At 42.0% G+C, this 21609-nt stretch overlaps 1 protein-coding gene across 1 annotated transcript in view; it reads right to left on the reverse strand.

The window, feature by feature from the left end:
- NCKAP5 (NCK associated protein 5) overlaps positions 1 to 21609 on the reverse strand; it is a 371509-nt gene that overhangs the window by 201520 nt on the left and 148380 nt on the right. The window contains exon 3 of the mRNA XM_074594107.1: positions 19708 to 19771. Coding sequence (XP_074450208.1) covers positions 19708 to 19771 — 64 coding nt within the window. The remainder of the gene's footprint in view (positions 1 to 19707; positions 19772 to 21609) is intronic.

Below are 21609 nucleotides of genomic sequence, written 5' to 3' on the forward strand. Positions count from 1 at the left end.
CCCGGAAGGACCACAGCCTGCGGAAAGCCCACGCTGGAGCTGGGGAAACTTGTGAGGAGGAAGGTCCAGCAGAGAGGGACTGTCAGGGACTGACCTCAACCCACATCCCCGTCCCTGTGCACCGCTCAGCAGGGGCACATGGGGAGTCAAACTCCCCAAACTGCACTTTGGAAAGTGTTGTCTTACATTAATCTTCCCCAAGCTGAGTTTGTTTTGCCCGTAAGGGTAAAACGGTAAGCAAATCTCCATGTCTTTATCTTGATCCATGAGCTTTTTCATCTTGTTTTCTCCCCGGGTCCTGTCGAGGAAGGGGAGTGAGAGAGCGGCTGGGTGGGTGCAGGGCCAACATCAACACACCACACCAGAGTATTTTCTTTTTAAATTTGTAATTTATATTTCACATTAAAATCATACTACTCCTTTGATCAATAATGTTACCTATATGTTAAACGAAAATGTGGCTGTGCATCAAGATTTAGAACGATAGATAATTGCAAGTGAAAAATTAAAGGGATGTGGTATACACACACCATGCATACTATACAGAGCACTGCTATTCATAAGGGAGTCAGCCCAGCATCTGCGGAGGAACTGGTCCCTCCTTTTTCTGTTTAGCTTATGTTTGAGTCTTATGGAAAGCAATTCTTAAGAACAGCTAGGTATAACTGGACTGATTAGTTCAGATACCAAAACTGTCCTGAAAGAGGCACAAATGTAATCTCTTCTCATCTGTAAGGTTACCTTATAAGTAGTGAAAAGGGCTACTGTTTCAGTAAAAATAAGATTCTTCTGTATTCCTGAATTTGTTCTTTGCTTCCCCAGTGCATTGTTAGAAGGGTTTTACTATGGTACTACTAATTATGCTAACACGGGAGCACTATTTCGTCAAAAAAAGTCTACATGAGAATATTTAACACAGGCGTAATGTTGCTCAAAATCAGGCTAATAACCTTCACATTAATTTTTTAACAACTATTTTAAAGCATTTGCTAAAGAGGGTCACAATTTCTGTGTAATTAATATTGATTTCAAACAGATACTTTGCTATGAATTTAAATGAGGGGAAGAAAAGAATACAATTTTTTTGTTTACATTTTAAAGTATCATTAAGTCATTGCTAACCGAAACTGAGTATTTATGTGTTTATTTTTAATGCATTTTCTGATGCTATGCATCTGATACCTTGCCATAAAAGTCATAATACAATAGAATCATAGCCTGGTCTGTATACAAAATCCTACAAGCCAGAGAGAATCAACTGGCCACAAAATAGATGACGACAACACCACCACAAAGGTAGACAACGATGACAACAGAATTAAGCAAACAAATAGCAACTACTAGAAGCACATTAGTTTTTCTAGCAAGTCAATGCCCAATACTGATATGAATAAATATGCATATTCAAAGTACTCAAAAACACTATTTTATCATGCTTGTATGCCACTTTTGAAAGACTGCTGTAGGCAGGAGCCACGGAACAGCCTGGGATAAGGGATGAGAGAGGGACTGTGAAACAGTTCCATTTTTCACAAATTAATTATGAAATATTAATTGAAATAGAAACTGGAATTTGCAACTTGGTCTCCCAGTTGGTTACTCTAACAAAGTAACTAATTTTTTCCAATGCAATGAATATTTAATTCCCCCAACATAATGCATGGTGATCAAATGGTATTTGTCCAAGTGCACAGAATATATCTGAGCCCCAGCCCCACAGCCCAAGCTGTTGTTTAAAGGGAAGTGCAAGTTGTTCTCTATGTTATCGGTATTTCGTGAGATCTTATGTTTGGGTCTTGCAAAAAAACCCAAACAAACAGGTCAAAGAGTCCAAGGTGGTCCCCCCTCATCTGTCTTACACAGAAGGTGGGTGAAATCTCTTTGGTATGGTCACCTCCAGAGACAGAAGGACCTGGCTGTCACCCTTCTTCAAAACCCAGGACCTCCACAGGAGGCAGGAGTCCTCCATCCAAACCTCCCTTGTGCAACCTGGTCCCACACCCAGCGCACAGTCCTCTGTCTGTCTAAACTTATTTCACCCACAGATGACAGGAAAGAAATGTGATTACAAGAACAGACAGCAGATACCATTTTTTATTTCATCATAAATTGCACCACGTACTGTATTTTCGTTCAAATTAGAATGAGTCAAACTTCAGAGTGTCCTTTGTTTGCTTCTCATCGATCGCTGTTAAACCAAATGTTTCTCATTCTGTAATCAATACTTCTCTGCAAAAATAAACCCAGGCACTGACAAACAACTTTGCAGCACATTGCAGCGTTCCTTGTAGTGGACTCTGACAGCATGAAAAAACACTACCCCAAAGAGCGGGGAAAAGAAGTGCATTGCTTATTGTGCTTATTACAATTTTTACAGGCTGCTTACAGCTGAATCATTTTACTGTAACAAGACTTTATTAAATTAGCCAGCTATTGAAACCAGAGCTTTCCAACAGTGGCAGTTAATATGGCTTTGTCCCTCGTTACTGTTTCCAGCTATACTGGGAATACTGACAAATACCCTTAAACACTCAAAGCTTTCCCAGGGATGAAGTTACATGTGTTTTTAAAGCACAGTGAAGCATTAAGGTATGAACAGTAATAACTTAAACACCTGGACGGTTCATGGAGGGAGAGGTAGCTTTATTTACACATCTCTTCAAAATAAGAAAGCTAAGGGTGAAGTTTTGTGGCTGCTTTGTAATCAAAATCAATTACCCTTTCACCTGATACAGATTTGTACTGCAGAGTCTAAAGAAGAAATTTCCTTGATTTATATTAGGCTCTACTTTTGTCCACAATTATTTTATGATGTAATCATTTTTCCTAAACTTATTCCCTCTAAAAATCTGCAACAGCAAGATATAAATACTATAAAAAGCAGTATCCTAATTTTAGGCTGGTATCTTCTAGATTCTCATTCCAGTAAGAAAAAATGATGGTTCTTTAGAAGAGGATTCTGTTCCCAAAATGACGGGCTGCCCAAATAAGCCAGGAAAATCTAATTGACACTAAATAATTTCTATTAGCATTTTCTAAAACTGCCTTGAAAACAGTTAAAGTAAATAATTTGACGCAAATAATTTATTTTCCACTATGAGATTTTAATATGCTAATGTATCTCTCTCTTTAGCCCCATAACAGCCTAGCACATGTATCCCATGACTACCAGATGTAAACTTCAAGCTTTGCTTGGCTCTAAAATGAAGAGCAAGATAGGAAACGCTTATTATTATTAGTGATATTTTAGTGACAGTAGTTTACACACTTTATATTCTTGGGCGATAACACTGCTCCAGAGCAATTCAAGTAAATTGGAAACTCTTTTCTCCTTCTGAATAAAATAAGACACTAGCTTTCATTGTGCACTAGCTCAAAATTGCCACCATGTGGCAGGACAGCAACTTAATTTAGCATTATTTATACTGCACTGATACGGTTTTAATTGCATCTGTACGACAGAGTAACTGCTGTGCTGAAGCTCCTTTATCATTGCAAGCCTACAATTAATCTGAATTAGGCAGGCTATTACACGAGCAGTACTGTATATATAGTTGGAGTTGTGACAACACTTGTGGTACAGAAAAAAAAATAATTAAATGATTCATAAACGCTTCCATCCCAGAGCTAGATGGCGAGCACCACACTCTGCCCATCGCTTTCAACTGCTACGGTCTACGGCCAGCCCTCTGAAAGGGAGCGCTTTAATTCTGTGAAACACACAACAACAGGCCACACAAAATTGGAGTCACCTTTAAAAAAAAAAAATTAAATACCAAAACCCCCCATTTACCGTATTCCAGACACTAATAAACTTGAGACAACTATGTGGACCTCTTTTAGCACCTTTCCGGGAGACGCACCTACAGCCACAGTGGTTACACCCAAGCCAGGACAGCAATACAGGTGCAGACGTGCCTTCTCCAGGTGCAACACCTGCACCCCCAGGAGGCGCCGTTCCCTCAGCTTCTTAAAGTTCATCTCTCTATCGTATTTTCAACGTTGAACAAAGGCAAGCAATACATATTTTGATAATCCTGCCTCCTTAATAGAAAAATTGCTATTCATTCAAATTCACAATTGATAGCCCAATATCAAAGACTTGTACTGATCTTCAGTTCTTAGCATAATTAATTTTTCCATTTGAGACATTATTTCCTTATAGGGGGAGGGGTGCAGAGACTACTCTTAGTGAACTTGAAAGTCCCACATAGTCTGATCATGGATATTTTTTTATTATTATTAATCTTAAAATGATAATGCTTTTAAAAAATGAATTTGCAAATGTAATTGAGCTTCCAATAGCTCCCACACACAGTAATTAAAGAAATCTTCTTTGTCTAACTTAAACATAATGAAATGCTTTTTGAGATCAAATAAAAACTTGAAAACAATACTAAGACAGACATAATTCCTACGAATGCCTAATAGTTGGAAGTGTGTGGAAAAAAGTGTGTGGGGAAAAAACCAAAATGAAAAATGGTGGAATTAATAAGTAATATGTTATTTTTTTCCCATGAAACATTTTAGATTATAATGGCTAATTATAATTCCAAACCCTTTGCTACACTTTTGGTTGTTTTTTTTTCTATAAGGTGACTTGCATTATATTAAGATGTCTAACCAAGCATAAAGGTGTTGCTTGTTTTCTTCACCAGGTACATACAATCTTTTCTTATGAGAAACAGAGTTTTATAACCGAGGTAACTTGTTGACAATGTACTTTTATTAATTCAGTTGCAATCAAGCAAAAATCCCCAAGCTGTGCCAGTTGCTAGTTTACGTTTCCCACTTGTTTGATTCGAGAAAATTTATAATTATGGTGTTTGCACCATAAAACAGCACAAAAGAGTGCGTATAGACAACAACTTGCAAGAGAACACAGCCAACCCACCTGGGCCAGCAAAGTGTCGATTGTTTGATATCACCTACCATTTCCTATCAGCTCTGCAATTCTTGAACACTTCCTAAAGAGACACCAATGCAGCAACATATGAAGCACAGAAGGGAAAGGTTTTTGGACAAACAAAAGTGACAGTGTCTGCAAAACTGACGTTTTGCAATTTTATTTTTTCAGCAGAACAAAACTAAGTCTTTGAATAAATAAAAGTCACACCAAAACTTTAAGCGGTGACAGTTATCGCCTGCATTTAACTATATAGAGATTTCACAGACTTAAGAGCTACATTGGTAGATTTGAATTGTCTACTGATAACTGAGTGCAAGTCTCTCTAGTAGATTTATTGAAATAAATAGGCCATGGGAATGAACTCCCCCCACACAGAACAAAAATTAGGAACAAATGAACCCAGAGGTGCATGAGATGAGCTCTGGGCTGCATGATTTAGCAGGGTTTCCACATTTGCACTTGCTCAGATTACATTTAATTTTTCATATGGCATGGTTTTGTTTTATAGTTAAATAACAGAGATTTCTTGTCAGTTTTGGATAAAATTCAGGCCTAGGCATAGACTTGAAGAGGAAAGAGGGAAGAGATCCCTTGAGCTCTGTAAACCAGTGTAGTTCCACAGCTGATACTCTTTGAAAATTTAAGAAAGATTCTCAAAGGGGGTTTTAAAAGGCAGGCAGTTTCCAGATCTTGTCTGCATTGTTTGGAGTGTTTATAAAAGATAATCCCATGAACTATGGCAGCCAATGGTCAGTTCAGACTCAAAAGATTTGTTCAAGTTCCTTTTAACCAGGTAACTATATTTTGATAAACCACTATGTAAACATTACTGCAAACCAGTATTTTTGGCATACTTGCAAACAGCTAGGAAGTCTAGACAGAGTGGGGAGGAAGAAGTCATGAATTCACAGTCATGCTGGGTTTTGATGTCTGAAACACTGATGCCTATCCATTTAAGGGGACTTGCTGCAATGGACCAGTGCCCCGACAGAAATAAAGCATAAAGGGTGACCAAGAAGACAAAGGACAGATAAAAAGACAATGAAAGGTAACATGTCACTCAAACTACACAGTTTATACCTGGTATTGATTTTAACCTATGGAATTCATATGAAGCAATACAGTATCTGCAGTATTTATTCCTATGCTTTCCACAGTATGCAAGGAAGGGGCACGGTCCCAGAGTACCAGTGACAGGGAGGGCACAGCCACCAGGTTTCTTCTAGATCCGGCTGTAATGGCAGAAGAGGTCACCGTCTCACTCTGATCACTCCTGATCACTAGCTGGAGGTCACCTGCCTTTCAAGTCGGCAAAGAATTGCTTGAGGCTGGGATGGGGTACAAGGCAGCCGGTTTGACTGAACCCACCACCAGACGTGCTTCGAAGCAACCTGACAGGCTGTGCAATGAAGCAGAAGATGGAGCACGAGTATAATCCCCCCCAACTCCACTGTGGTGGCAGTAACCCCCAGCAGGGAGACGGTGACATCCTAAATGACTCTCCCTTATCTGCAATGCCTGTGTGCCTGCGCCCAAAGTGAATGGGTTTTCTCCCCTGTAACTGACCGACGTGTTCTTTAGATGATATAAATGGGTTATTTTCTAAAGGACTGTATGCTCGCAGAACAAATGGGCATGTGGCTGAATCAAGCGTTTCCCACTTGGATCTGTATTAGTGAGATAGGAGTTAGGCAGCAGGACACATATAGGATAAGCACTAAGAAAAAACAATGCTTCTAAGAGTTTTATTTGGCTCTAAAGGATCGGCCAGTGGAACTCTGCTTCGTTGCTCTAGGGAGCTCTGGGATTTACTCACAAGCTAGGAGTAGCATGTGTTTCTTGCCCTGATGCTGGGGAGAATGAGGGCTTCTTCACTTTCTGGACTTCTCATGAATGTATTTGTACTTCCCGTTAATAAATAGGATATCAAGAAGTTAGCTGAAATAGATGTAAGGCTAAACAAAAATTCGGAGGATGGGAGAAGTAGAACGTAACCATGCGAATTGTGGCTCAGAACTGTTTGCAGTGCCACCAGACCCCATGGATCTGGGATATGCTGGTATTTCAGGTTTTCACACACACACTTCTATTTGCTGACACACTCAACGCCTCCAGCATCACCACTTTGCTGCTAGCTACCTTTCCATACAGCATTTCTTTTTGCCAGGCTCTTTACAGCATTGCTCATGAACATGTCAGATCTTATTACAATTTTTCTGTGTTCTCTTGTAAAGTCCATTTATGGTTGGTAAGTAACTGCAAAAAAAAGGTACTCAGCTGTTACTCGCATGTATTCCAGAGTCCTACCGCTTGAGTTTTCTGACAAATGTATCTCTTTATCGCATTCAATCCTTTAGCACTGCAGGCACTGCTATAGGCGATTGGGAAATGCAGTGGGTTTTTTGTTGGCTGCTGCATCTTCAATGGTACTTTTAACAGAGCTGCCACTGCAAAAATCTTTATTAGTGCTGACAACGCACACATGCAGAAGAACTGACTCAACTTTCAGAGGCCAGACTGAGTTTGCAAGCCTGATACCTGGGAGAGCTTGAAAAACTTAAATAAACTAACAAGTTTGCATGCTGCTTTTAATTTGTTCACTGGTCAAACTGGAGTAATTGAAAGACCGTGTCTCCACATGACACCATTTTGTGGTATCAGTTTTCAGTAACAGGTTCACTGGATTGTCTGTTCATGTTTCCAGAGACCAAATTCAGCTCAACTCCCAGTGCCAGCCAGACTCTACTGCTTTAGTTCCCTTTCCTTAACAGAACAGGTAGGTTAGATACGCTTCTACAGCAGAAAATCAAAACCAGATACACAAACTCTGACACTTAGTTCTCTGGTCTTCATTTCCATGTTTATCTTCTTACACAGGATGTAACTCTTTACTGTATCTAACCATAGTTTATTCCAATCTAGTAATTGCACAGTCACGTACACGCCTGTCATTTAAGACATGACTAAAAAAAAAAAATCTGCTGTTTTTTAACTTAACAGCAAGTGTTGACAATTACAAGTGGTAGTTTGATTTTCTTGAAGAGAAAAAAGAAAATATGTTTCTTTCTCTGCAGAAAAAAACAACTACTAAACCCAAAGAGTGCAGCCCTCCTCTCTTCTGCCTCTTCCACCTTCAGCACTGGTTCAAAGAAAACCCAACAGAAGTAGTTGCAGTTATTAGGCTGCTCCTGGGTAACAAAACACACATTCATGTAATTAACACGCAAGAATTTCCATGTGCACTCTCTACTGCGTAGTTATGAGAGTTGCTCTAAGTTTTTTGGTACGTTTTGGCCAGCATACCAAGGTTTCACATCACTTCCACACACAGTTCCCTCGTTTTTTGCAGTGGCAGATACTCTGTAAAAGAAAGAGACTGACCTCCTCGAACCAGGGCAGCCCAGCAATGCTTTAGACTTCCCAAATCACAGCCATACCAGCTTGTCTGTCCACTGCATACAAGCAGCATGAAAAGTGGGTTGAGAAACTCTTTGTAATTATATAGTATTTAAGCTTTAGCAAGGAAGAAATTTTGCTGTGCATCTGCAGAACAGGGAACTTGCTCTTCACCAGTGCTTCTGTGGACTGCTGTAATACATTACTACAACAAACAACTTCCTATCACTCGCTCAAGACATCAAGTTTGATATCAAATTCAATACAGGAGAAACATGAACAATCTTTGTCTAAATGGAAAAGAAACACCCTACGTGCACTGACCATGCAAGCAAAGCCAAGCAGAGCTGGGTTCATGGGAGTCAGGGTGCGCAAGTGCTGAGTTCCACTCTTCAGCTGTTGTGGGGTAGGGGATGAACCCCATCGAGTACTGCTGGTCCCACTCCTGCCCTGCCATCTACATGTAAGGCAATAGCTACATGAAAAGAACAAAGCCAAGAAAAGTTTCTCCTTCCCATCTCTGTTAGATTAAACACATTTCCAGAAGCTGATACTCTTGTTTCCTGGGGGTTCACAAGGACATTTCTGCTCATCTGTTTATGTTCCTTCCAAAGCTTTTCCCTTTGAAATGTGTTAGATTGCACACCTCGACTTCCACGCGCCTCCTCCTACATCTTTCAGTTATGAACACCTTTCCCTTATCAACTGATGGAAGATACAACCAGTGGAAACCAGCCTTTAGACTACCACAGCTAGCAACTCTGAAAGTCTAGTTTTAGTGTGAAAATAATTTTCAGTTTCTCATTTAAGGCATGTATTTTCCTATGATGTTTCCTACACCACCAGTTTTCCCTTCTGATGCAATTCATTATCAATGAACATAACGCAACACTTCCAACAACAACCTGGGAATTCTGACCAGCTCCTCTAGTAACAGCCACGGAAAAAGTTTCTTAAATGGAAAACTCTGCCAGTCACTGCCGCAGCGCACTTGTTAATAGATACTACCAGGAAGAGGATTTTCCCAAGAGATAATAATTTTTGTCCAACAATCAGAAATAATTTCTAAATAAGCAGTGTCACCATGGATGCTGATCACAAACGTGCAGCGTAAAGATGTAACTACAAAATGACAGGCGTATGGACTGCAGATACTGAGCCAAATCCCCTCTTGGTATTCATCCCAAGTCGCCGGGCTGTGATTATTCGTGGCATATCGGCACCCCAGGCTCCAAGCGGCTCTAGGCACTATTTAGATGCCCAGTAAGACCCCGCCTCTTCCCCAAAGAGTTCACCACCTACACAGGCAATGAGACAAACAGCAGCAGAGTCAGAATAAAGCCTGATTTAGAAATAAGCGATTTAGATCAGAAATTAAATATTTTCCAAGATTATAAAGAAATTAAGTGGCAAAAGTAGTAGCAGGCCTTGCAGGATACCAAAGTTAAAGAGTCTGACCCTTGAAAAGTGTAGTGAAGAGGGGTTTTAGCAGCTGGTTATTTGAAGTCACGCGACAGGGGACAGCGCAGAACACACAGCTTATCGCTACAGTTTGGAGAATGAGCGAAAGCCACTTCACAGCCAGGTAAGGTCCCGTATCAGGCCTGGTACTTTCATTGGTTTCCAGAATAACTACAGAGTGCATCATGCCAAGCGGTATGGAAGTAACACAATCCAAACATCACAGCCATTCCCACAGTCTAGACAGTCTCCTCTCGCAGGACGTGCAAGCAAGTCTGGTCACCAGTTCCAGACTTGGAAAACTATGTCATGAGATCTTCATAGAATATCAAAAGATGCCTTATCACAATGCAACAGACACAGAGCCAAAACAAACAGAAAGTACGTAAAAGCAAATTCCTGACAAAGCAAAAACTGAATTAAAGTTTAGGAGACTGGAGTAGGGAGGGAAAGAAAGGAAGGATCACGCTTACTAGCTCAAGCTATATGAATCTATACAAAGCTACATAATTGTAGGCTAGGAAGACATTATTTTCTTACTATGCTTTAACATTTCTTTTAAATCTTAAACAGAAGTTGCAGAGAGGGGTGATTACGCTCTGCCAAGAGAAAAAACCAACAAAGCTAATGGGGCTGAATGGCACAAAGAACATTGACAGGTTCAAATCTTGCTCAGATGAGCTGTGACTAGTTTTCATGTCTACCTGCAAAGTGGTCAGTGGCCAGAAATGGGCCAACAGTTTTTCCCAGTTTCTGCTGTCTCTCTTTTATTCACCTCTGACAGACTACTTTCTGTGTATATATACACGTGTATATAGGTGTATGTGTATATATTTATATATATATATGTTTTGTCTCCGCCCAGAGACTGGCCAAGACAACAGTACCTTACCATGCTATCCTAGTGCCATGGAGCAATTATGGATCAGGGCTCCATTGCGCAAGATGCTGAACAAAGACTTGTTGCATAAAGACATTTTAGTCTAACAGGAGGCAATCTAAAGCACTGCTCGACCTGACTTGTTCCAAGGGCCAGCACCGACTTCACGGTACAAGCTCCAAAAGCACCGCGTTCATTTAAATAAATGGGCATTTACTGGAAACAGCACAACTGAGCAATGCTCTTGGTACATAAATTTTGTCCTTCCCTATACAGAAACTTTCTCTCCCTCCTGAAAATCTTTTCTGTCCCATTTGGGGGAAACAGGTAATTCTTCTGGACCCAGACAAAAAAAACAACCTTGGTTTGTGCAGGGACTAGTGCCACACATCGTGAAAAATAAAAATCACTAGAGCGATACTGAAGTTCACCTTTAGATGACAATAACAACGCAGAAATTAAAGACCGTACTCCCTGTCCAGCAGGGAAAATGCTCACCTACGCTGGTCGGCTTGATTAGACTGAGGCGAATCTGGGGAATTGGTATTTCTGCACCATCTTGTCCTCTCTGCTTTAACTACACTTTACAAGAGAAATCATTAACGAGCCCAAATCACCACGAGGCTGACTGTAATGCATCCCACAGAACCCCTGGAAGAGCTGATACAAGTAGGGAAACAACAGGAAAAGGCTGGAATTGTTGCAATGGGTATGGTGAGCAGATTTGAATCAACCGACTCAAACCAGTGAGACAAGTTTTTATTTGGTCTTACAAATGGGCCTACAAGATTTAAGAACAAAACCTGAAAATACTAGTAAAGGGTTTTATTTTTAAAAATAAGTATGAACAAAATCTTAAGAAGATAGGATTTTTCTCTTAAGAATTCTTAAGAATGGATTTTTCTCTGTTCCCAGAACTAACGCTGCAAACAGACCTTTTAGATGGACGTTACAGTTACCGGTGAGTGTTATAAATTCTACTCTAACAGTTTAACTACTGACCACCAAAAAAAAAACCAAACAAACAAAAACCTAATGATTTCTTTTATTTGTAATATGCTAATTTTCCCCACCTACTTCAAAAAAAAGTTACAACACCAAGTATATCACAGCAGTTTCGCTGCTATTAATCTGTATAAATGTACCTTCCTAGTTTGCATAAAATTCAGGTTGCTGGCCCAGCGCAGACATTCACCTTCCCCCTTCAGAGCCTCAGACATCGCGACTAATTCTGTCCTAGCGCAGATCCCTTTCTTCCACGAGATAAAACCCGACCATAAATGTTCTGCCTCTTCAGCCCGCAGATCGGTGGCTCTATTCAGGTCATCCTTGCAAAAATATTAATCCAGTGAGTGTGTGGCTTGCTCGAGTCAACTCCTGCCATTGCCTGGAGGAGCTCGGGATTGCAGAGCTTAACCTTTGATATGAAAATGGCTGCAATTCACTGCTATTAGTGCATGGGCGCATCACTCCTATTAGGCGGTGAGCTATTGCCTAGAGCAGGATACATCTGTTTCTAGTCATAAAGCGGGATTTGCTTCATGCTGAAGCCAACTGCCATTCCGATATTCCATACACCCATGGACGCTATGAGACTGCATGCGCCCCTTCTGTACTTCAGCATCCCCTGCCTTTGTTATCTAATGTATAAATGGCAATTTCTACTTGAGGGCAATTTAGTTGCTATGACATACTTTCTACAGATTGCCTGTGTTTTACTTTCAGACCTTATATAAATGCATTTTTATGTATTTCTTTCTGTGTTCAGTGATTCTTACATAATTCTACTTGACTCTTTTTTTTATGTCGACTAAATACTAGCAGGAACTCGTTGAAGAGACTTCGGTAAGTGAGGGGCAAAACTTATTTCCACACCTTTGGATATAGAAATGGTCGTTACGGTGCTGGTACCTACAACATCCTTGGCAAAAAAAAAAGCAAGAAAACCCCAAACCCAAGGTTGGCGTACGGCAAGGACTTGCTATGGCAGGTACCAAGAGCCCCCTCAAAGCCCTGCGTGTTTTAAAATACTGCAGCTAATATCTTCCAGCTCCACAAAAGCGATATCCCAGGGAAGGCCAGAGGACTGCACTGCCAGCACGGCCGTGTTCCAGCGGGGCCGTGGAGGCGGGAGGTGTTTCCCGTGGCTGCAGCTCCCTCTCCTGGTGGAAAGCCGGAGCCAGGGAGCCCCAGCAGCTTCCCCGGCGCCCTCCGCACCGCTTCTGCCACGCTTTAAACAACAAGGGAACAAAAGGAAACCGATTTTAACAATATTTTGGGGAAATTGGTGAATAAAGCAGACTCTGAAATTAATTAGGCAGGTTTGAAAGCTGGTTTTGAACAGCACTGACCAGAGGCAATGGGGCTCTTGGTACTTCTGCTTCTGGAAGAGAGAGCAACGCGGTGGATTTTTTTCATTGGAGAAACACTGTTGAAAGATCTCAGCAGCTTTAATTCATAAAGAATCCTTAGATTCATAAAAGCCTTAAAATACAAAACCTGAAAATATTTGCAAATTCAAAGCAAACAACAAAAAAGACTCAGGACACAAGACGAACTAAAAAAATCTTCTATTTTAAAACCACCGCTGGCGTTAAAACTGCAAAGTTTTGAATGAGGACATTTGGCCTAATGAAGTATGAACAATTAATGAGGTTCAGGAGCATTAAACTAGGCTTGTAAAGAATTTCAATAATCATTATTGATGCTAACTACTACTAATGTCACTGAGTTTCCGCGAGGGCCGTATGATGAAGTTTCTAAGAAAAAGGAGCTAGACAGCACGGGTAGCTGGGTGTCAATACACAGCGTCACAGAGAAGACAGCACCAGGGTCAGACTGCTGCTTTACGGTTCAGGATGTTTAATATTCAAACACATATTTTAAAACGGCGACTTTGCTTCTCTCTCTGCTACTTTCTAATTAAAGCACAGATAGATACTTTCATAGACCTAAGGACCCAGAAGTTGGGAAAGACAATTTAGCCTTTTGTATCGCATCTTTAACACTTCATTTATTACTAAATATCATCTATTTTTGAATGACCTGGGTTCTTCTGCAACAACAGCCTTCCCAGATGCTGGAGGCTATTGCAGAGATTCATCACGCCGGTGACAGAAAGTGCCTCGGCGCTCGTGGCAGTACATTGTGCTGCCATCTGTAAGACTCCAGCTCAAAAGCAACCTCAGGATTCCCCCTCCTCCATAAAACAAAGGTACATAGTGCAGATGTTAGGAGCCGGGCCTCCGAAAATGCTGACCGTGCTCCTTTTCAGAGGGCTCCCTGCTCACTGATGAATGGGGCAGCATTAGTATCAGCTGTGGTGCTGACCACAGAGCCAGGATGGTGGCCTGAGACAGTGACCTGGCCAGGAGACATAAAGGCAGCTCTCGAGAGACGTGTGGAAAAAGCACAATTTCTTACAATCATGGGCTGCCGCTATAACTGTGCATTTTCAGCCTCCTACAGAAAAAAAGAGATGGAGATTAGGCTTTCTTTCATTTCACTCAGCTCAACAAAGCATCGTCAAGCCAGGGTCTGATCTCCTCTTTCTTCTCACCAAAAACCAGCACCCACATTAAAAGTCTAAATTTGAGCAAGAGAGCAAACAACTAAAATTACACATAAAACACCCTGGAGTTTAGAAAAGCAGAGAATACGGTGAGACCTTCTACTGATTTTAATACAATTTCAATCAAGACCTTTTCTGCACTTCAACACATCCGTCTCCATGTGAACGCTCCAGTTCAGCAGCGCGTGATGAGGAGAAGAGGCAGAGATCTTATCAAATCTGATTACTTTAAAAGTTCGGTTTCAATCTGGAAAAAAGACCGGTTTGCACTTCCTGTGGTTTCGTAAGAGGCTATTACATATATCTAAACACATTACATTAAAGAAAGTTGTAACAAGCAGAAGTGACTCTCTTCCTAGTAATAATGCAATATCTTACTGACAGTGCGATTTTTTTCTGCCTTTCCTTTTTACTTCTTCCATTCTTTATTTAAAAACTTGCAGTCTCTACTGTTTCACAGCAAAAACTGTTTGTAAAGCAAGAATTGTGCTGATCTCATCAAAACTCATTAATATAACTTGTTTTTCCATTATTAGCACCATCTGAGCCTGTTGAAAGCCTTAACCAGAGCTTTAATTTTTCCACAGAGAGCTTTAAATTAATTAGTGGTTTACATGCTAACAAAGAATCTGATACATTCATAAATCAATCTAATGCAGAAGGATTACCAGAGGGTGGAAACCTATTTACTGGGGACCTCACATTCACTTAACATGGTGGGTTTTTAACAAAAGGGTGCAGGTGTGGAATAGACGGGTACCGGGAAGAGCCCATGATAATCACTTTGCATCACTTAAAGACGCAGCAGGACTCACAGTAAATCAGAGCCCAGGGCCCACCCTAAGTGAAAGCCATGTAGATATAAAAGGCAGTATCATCCCACTTTAACCTTCACAGCTAAATTGCCAGAGTGGTACAATTTCTTTTGTGTAGGTTACAGGCCACTGAACTAATGGAATATAGAGTAGAATTAAAGGACTTGGATGCAGAAATACAAACTAGAAAAAACCCATATAAAATATACGTAAATAAAGGCGGTTTTTCTGGGAAATTATTAAATGAATTAAAAGTTATTAAAAGATTATAATAATTGTGTATATATTTGGTTCATTTTAGGTTTTTAATCTAGGTTTCTCCTAACACAACACTCACTCTGCCACGAGAACTCTGCTATGTAACCATGGCAGCATTTTTATCCCATTTCTCCTAACCTGCACCGTTTACTATTAAGAAAATTTCACAAAAATGAACACTTGACCTGGTCTTGTTCTGTGTCCTGAAGGTCCAAAGTCATGGGTTTAAAGGCAAAAAAAAAAAAAAAAGAAAAGAAAAGAAAAAAGGAAGCCTTTGATGACTAAAGCAGTTTTCAGTCTTTACTATGTTTTGAAATAAACTTGCGATCTATTTTGAAAGCTGCTCATTGTAATAATGGAATCTCTGTCACCACAGACACCTGCACAGTCTCCATCAAATGCTGTAGGAACTGCACACATATGAACTAATCATCTTTTCCTTTACAGAAAGGTAAAATATCCTTGATGAGTCAGAAGAAACACGACTAAGAAAATTGCGAACATGCACGTTAAGAAATTAAAGACCATAAGCAACAGGAAGAGCCACCCAGCAATCCAGGCTCGGTGCTGCTGAAACTTTCGGTAGGTGGACTGGCAGTAATTGTGCATTTTGATAATGAATAAACAGTATTTATTGATGGTGGTTCATAAAATAAAGACACCTGAGCAATTGTCAGGCTTCTGAATTTATTATTTATTACTGAATTGTCAGTCTGAATTTACTCAGTTCTCCAAGTAATTTATAAACACATCCACGCTCAACCCTATACATGAGGTATCAGGTTTTCCATACAACCACATGGAAAAAATGTATTACAGGTTATTCATATGTTTTTGGCGATAAACATTTATCATTAAATGAAATATCTTAATTTAAACTTTTATAATAGCTTCCGGTACATATCTACTTCCAATAATAAATCGGTCATGAAAAACGTAACTCTGGGACATATTAAAAAATTCCTTTCTTACGGGGCGCTCTGTGGGGCAGACACATTGGTGCCATATACAAGTACCTACTGCCTGATCTTCAGCCTCAGCTGAGGTCTCCCCAGAAAAAGTTCTCCTCATAAAAATGCATTTCATTATCACCCACCGTATGTTATTTATACAAATGTGCAAACCCATTTTTGAACAAAGATATCACAGTATAAGTAGTTTCTACAGCACATGCTTCCTATTTGTTTGTTGTTAGTGATTTTATGCATGTGGCCACCTCGCTGCAGCAGTTCCTGTGACACTGGGCGAATCCGACCACCGGGAGCCTTTCCCGCCCATCACCTCCAAGGACCACATGCAAAAAGGCAACGGCTGGTTGCAGGTTACAGCAAAGGCTAACTGGCGACTCCCCACGCAGGAAAACAAATCCCACACAGCATATTCTCTTCTTGATTTGTGCTGGGAAGGCAATAGGGAAGAGTATCCACAGCTTTCTCATGCTCTGATCAAAAAAGGTGCCAAACGGGAAGCAGGAAGGAGAGGGCAAACGCACTGCCCCGTGTCCCCCCAGCACGCACAGGGACAGGGCACACTCCCTGCTCACCCTACAACGGGTGGGGTTTGACATAACATGCTCACCCCTTGCCCTCATGACCTATCCATGACTGCAAAACCCAAATATGAAAAGAAGCAGTATTAAACGAGGTGCCGTCCTGAGGAAGGCTTGCGTGATGTTGTGCAGGGCTCCCGCGACGCGGGGAGTGGTGTGGCAGCCCGACTCCTCCTGCTCTCTGCCCTCGGCACGACTGGTGGAAGAAAGGCTCTCCATGAGACCGAGCGAGGCACTGAAGGTGGCATTAAAGGTGGCATGTGCTGCCACCTGTGCCCTTCCCAAATGAAGGACTTAGTTCACAGAAAACCTTCACGCCAATCTAACTAGCACAACAAACAAAAAAGAAAATGTGAGTAAAGGCGATTAGCTAATTAGTGATTAAATAAAGCTGTGGCCTGTCACAGACTGCGTTGGCAGGGCTGCTGCGGGGGGTGCCATCCCTTTTATCCGGAGCCGCAGCCGGTGGCAGCATGGCAAAACCCCTCGGGCGCCCTGTGGCTGGCGGGTACCACTGCCCAGCATCCTCACCGTCAGCCCCAGAGGAGTCCGTGCCGTCTCCGGGGGGATGTCCATCACACCAACAAGAGCAGCATATGCGATTCGGTACCCTGCGGGCACGCTGCTGACTGCCAGCACTTCTCCAGAGAAAGCCTTGCCGTTTGCTGAAGGCTTGCTTGCTCAGAATCCCTTGCCGAAATTTCTCTGTGAATCTTTCTGAAGTATTTGCCCCGAAACTGGTATGTGCCGCAGGCTCCTTGCCACATGCCCCGAGAACGCAGCCTACACAACTTACTTCATCGCTGGCCTCCCCTGTGTTCAAACACTCCATCTCCTGGACCCTTACTGCTCCTGTACTGCTCACAGCCAAGCAAGTTCATTAATGTTAATTAATGACTGCTGTGTTTCATATTAAAATCACTGGTTCTGAGCTCTGAGACACAAAGAAGTTTCCATACATCAACAGCTTCAAAGCAATTTTCTCTATGGGCGCACTCATCCTTGGCTGTAGTTGCAGGATAATTGTGGAAATTACCCCTCGGGGAAGAGGAGAAAAACTACCTAGTATTTACCTTGGGGGAAGATTGCACCCCCAGAGAGCTACCTATCAGCTCCTAATGGGTTACAACACTCAGCCTCTCAACAAATTATACAAAATTACACTCTGGTTAGCAGGGCGATGTGATTAACACCACCACCCCACAGTAAAAGCACAAAAAGCGTCTGACCCTCATGAGATAAAGCCACGAGGTGGGTGCCTATACCAAAAGCATTACCAGGTCCAGAAGGTTAATCAATATTGCGGATTACATAAAGTCTTGAATTATTCCACTAACTGTATTTTACACTCAATGCATTATATTATTTCTATGCCTCCAAGGGAAAGCTAGTCTAAAAAAATTAAAGGAAACATTTCAAATAGAGTAAACAGCTCTCCAGATTTTGAAAATTGGTTACACTGAAAAATAAAGTGCAACTGCAAATCCAATGCCCGATCTTCGTCATTCTTCCTCAGACAAAATTCCTCCTGGAGGTAGCAGGAATTTTATCTCAGTCACAGACTCCTGGATTACAGCTTAACCTCATAAAAGTTTGTTTCTCGGTTCCTACAGGTCTCCTGCCCCAAAAGACACAAAACATTACCCAGTGGACAGTCTTCCCAACTGCTGACACACCATCTCAAAGTCTTCTGGTGGCCAAACCCGCCATGCTGCAGGTGGCGTTGGGATGGGAGAGGCCACCGGCTCCCATGGCCGAGCTGGGCACGCAGTGGGGGGTCAGAGCAAATCAGCAGTGTCTGCCTGAGCAAACCCCACTCGTCTTCTTCCCTTCAGTACCAGGCATTCAGACCTCCCAAAAGCCCCTGTCCCAGCAGAGCCCCCACAAGGCACCACTAGCTCTTCCGGAGCCATGTGTGGGCATGGTGAGAGCAATAGATTCACGGCAGGTCTTTCTTACTTAGATCCCTCCAAATCTCATTTCATTGTATTAGTCACTAATAATGATTTATAAAATGCACTCTCTGGAGATAGGTGGGGTTTTAAGGACCCTGCATCGCACAACTAACAGAGCATCCGCTCCACAGAGACCCTCTACAGCTCCTCTCCACTGAGTTAAACTTTGGACAAAATTCTCTCAGAGCCAACTATGCAAGTCACTCAAATCAGCAGCAGTTTCATGAGTATGTTCAAGGGGACTGGTCTGGGTTTTAAGGTTTTTGAACTGGTCTGCTTTATCCCATGGAAGCCTAAGACATTTTATCTGAAGACAAGGACAAACAAACTCCTTAACAGATGGGAAGAGTTCCTTAGATATTAAGTAATTAAGCACACTCAGCATATGTTGGCTCCCAAAGAAAATTGTTTTGAAGAGATAAGGCACTCTATAAATTGAGATTTGCAGTTAACCAAAAATCTCCCACTTCAACTTTTGCTCACAAACGTAATCTCATAAATTGCTACGTGAAAAATTAAGATATAAGGAGCATTACATGATTTACAAAATTATCAGATTGAGGTTTTTTTAAGCTTCCATGCTTGTATTCTTCCATTTTTCTGCAGTGGGCTAAGATTTAACAGGCAAGTAAACCTACTGCATTTTGAGCTGAAATTGCCTTTCCCTGTTCGCCCTGCTCCCAATTCCAGCAAGCATCACCAGCAGGGAAAAGGAAACAGCTTTTCCCTACCGCAGCTCTTCCAAGGAAGCCAAGATAGAGCCTTGAGTTTCCTCAGATTTATGAATGGCAACCCATCATTTTGTCCAAGACAGCCTTAATGCTCTGGTGACCACCTTCAGCAAGACAAAATGCACCTTAAGGCCTGAAGCAGTAAGACAAGAATTGCAAAGCAGCGAGTTGCCGCAGCTTACCATTGCTCCTTCCCTCTTACTTTGTGCAACTTCTCGCTGCAGCCGAGCCACAGACAGCTTCTCCCTACAGAAAGAAAAGCGTGTGAGTAGCAGTTCATTTTTCACCAGCAGGGAGAACGCGCCGCTGCCCTGTCGGGGTGGCATTCCCACACATCGCTCGGGCAACCCTCCCGGCAGACCCCGCTCTCCTCCCCATGTGCCTCTGCAATATTAGAAGGCTGCGTTATTGTTTCATTTTGTGGCAGTTTGTCAGAACTGTCAATAAATCAACTGAATCTAAACATCATTTGCTCCATTCAAACAACACAGTAGCTCATCACGTCGGGGATATGGAAACAGCCTGTGCAAATCACGTTGTGTTATTTATTTTCCTACAGCCTTGCACATCAGCTTTATCTGCACTACATCAACGCAAGTTGGAAAGCTGTTATATTATCAATAAATGTATGCATAAACATGAAATCAAAAAATCCATTTTATTCCTAAACATACTGTGCTGCACTTTGTAACTACTGAATTATTAGACTATTTTTTTTAAATTAGCCTTTCTTCAAGTAAGATCCTTACCCAAATGTTTGGCTCGACTCAAGTAGCAATTAACTTGCCTAATTAAGGATTTGGCGATCACAACACACTTTCACCTGAAAAGTTGTATGAAAGGAATGAGTATATGTAGGACAGGAAAGAGATTTCCATAGCGTATGGACTGGGAGAATGTAGAGCACGTACCAAATATGTGAACTGCAAAACCCAGACAGCGGCAGGTGGCTGCAGGAGGGGTACGGGAAGAGGAGAATTTGCTCTGGAAGCTCAGCAAAGAAGAAAAATACTTTACAGAACAAGTGGGACTTAAGTAACCTACCATAATTTTTAAAGGATTTAAGAAAAACAAAGACACTTTCTCAAGTAGGCTATTTTCAAAGAAGAGTATCTATTTTTGAAAGAAAAGCACCCTGCACGAATGGCAGAGGAATTTATTAGCGCATGAAGAATTTATCGTTACACAACAAAACATAAATTTGCACATGAATAAATTATTTACAAAAGATGATCAGCTTTCAAAACGTCCAGCAAAAGGATTTTAAAATGAGAATATATCCTTTATCAAGTTTGAAATTTTCTATTTACTCCTGGCTTGCCCAGAAATTCTATTTGGTCTAATTGGAAAGACAGATCTGAACCATCCCAACGCAGCACCCCGGCACCTCCCTGGGATATTCAGAATCTCTGTCCCTGTGACTGCTCAGTATAATGCAAATGTCAGAGTGCCACAGCTCAGGCCTGCTGAGACATGGCAGCAGGACGGCAGCCTCTGCCCTCACATTGCCCACCAAGGGCTCCCACCGGCCACGAGTCCGCCAGCCACAGCGCCCGACTTTACTGAGACATTTTGAGTTCAGGAAAGAAAACCTTCCTGCTGGGCACAGAGTCCTGAAAATGCAGAGACACATCTCCCAGCTCTCGTGGCAGAGAATAGCAGGGGCTGGAAACTCCTGTCCCTCAAAACCTGCAAAGGTGCCCAGCCGGGGCTGAGGGAGGACCCAGCAGATGATGATCTGCCGGGGTTCTGTAGGCACTGCGGTCACTGACCAGGGAGGTGATCTGCTCAGCACTGGTGAGGTCCCACCTCAAGTGCTGTGTCCAGTTTTGGGCCCCTCACTACAAGAAATACATTGAGGTGCTGGAGTGGGTCCAGAGAAGGGCAAAGAAGCTGGTGAGGGGTCTGGAGAACGAGTCTTGTGAGGAGCGACCAAGGGAGCTGGGGGTGTTCAGCCTGGAGAAAAGGAGGCTGAGGGGAGACCTTCTCGCTCTCTACAGCTGCCTGAAAGGAGGGTGTAGGAAAAGTGAGGGTCGGTCTCTTCTCCCAAGTAACAGGTGATGGGACAAGAAGAAACGGCCTCA

The sequence above is a fragment of the Larus michahellis genome, chromosome 7 (assembly GCF_964199755.1).
Source record: "Larus michahellis chromosome 7, bLarMic1.1, whole genome shotgun sequence".
NCBI classification, from domain to species: Eukaryota; Metazoa; Chordata; class Aves; order Charadriiformes; family Laridae; genus Larus; species Larus michahellis.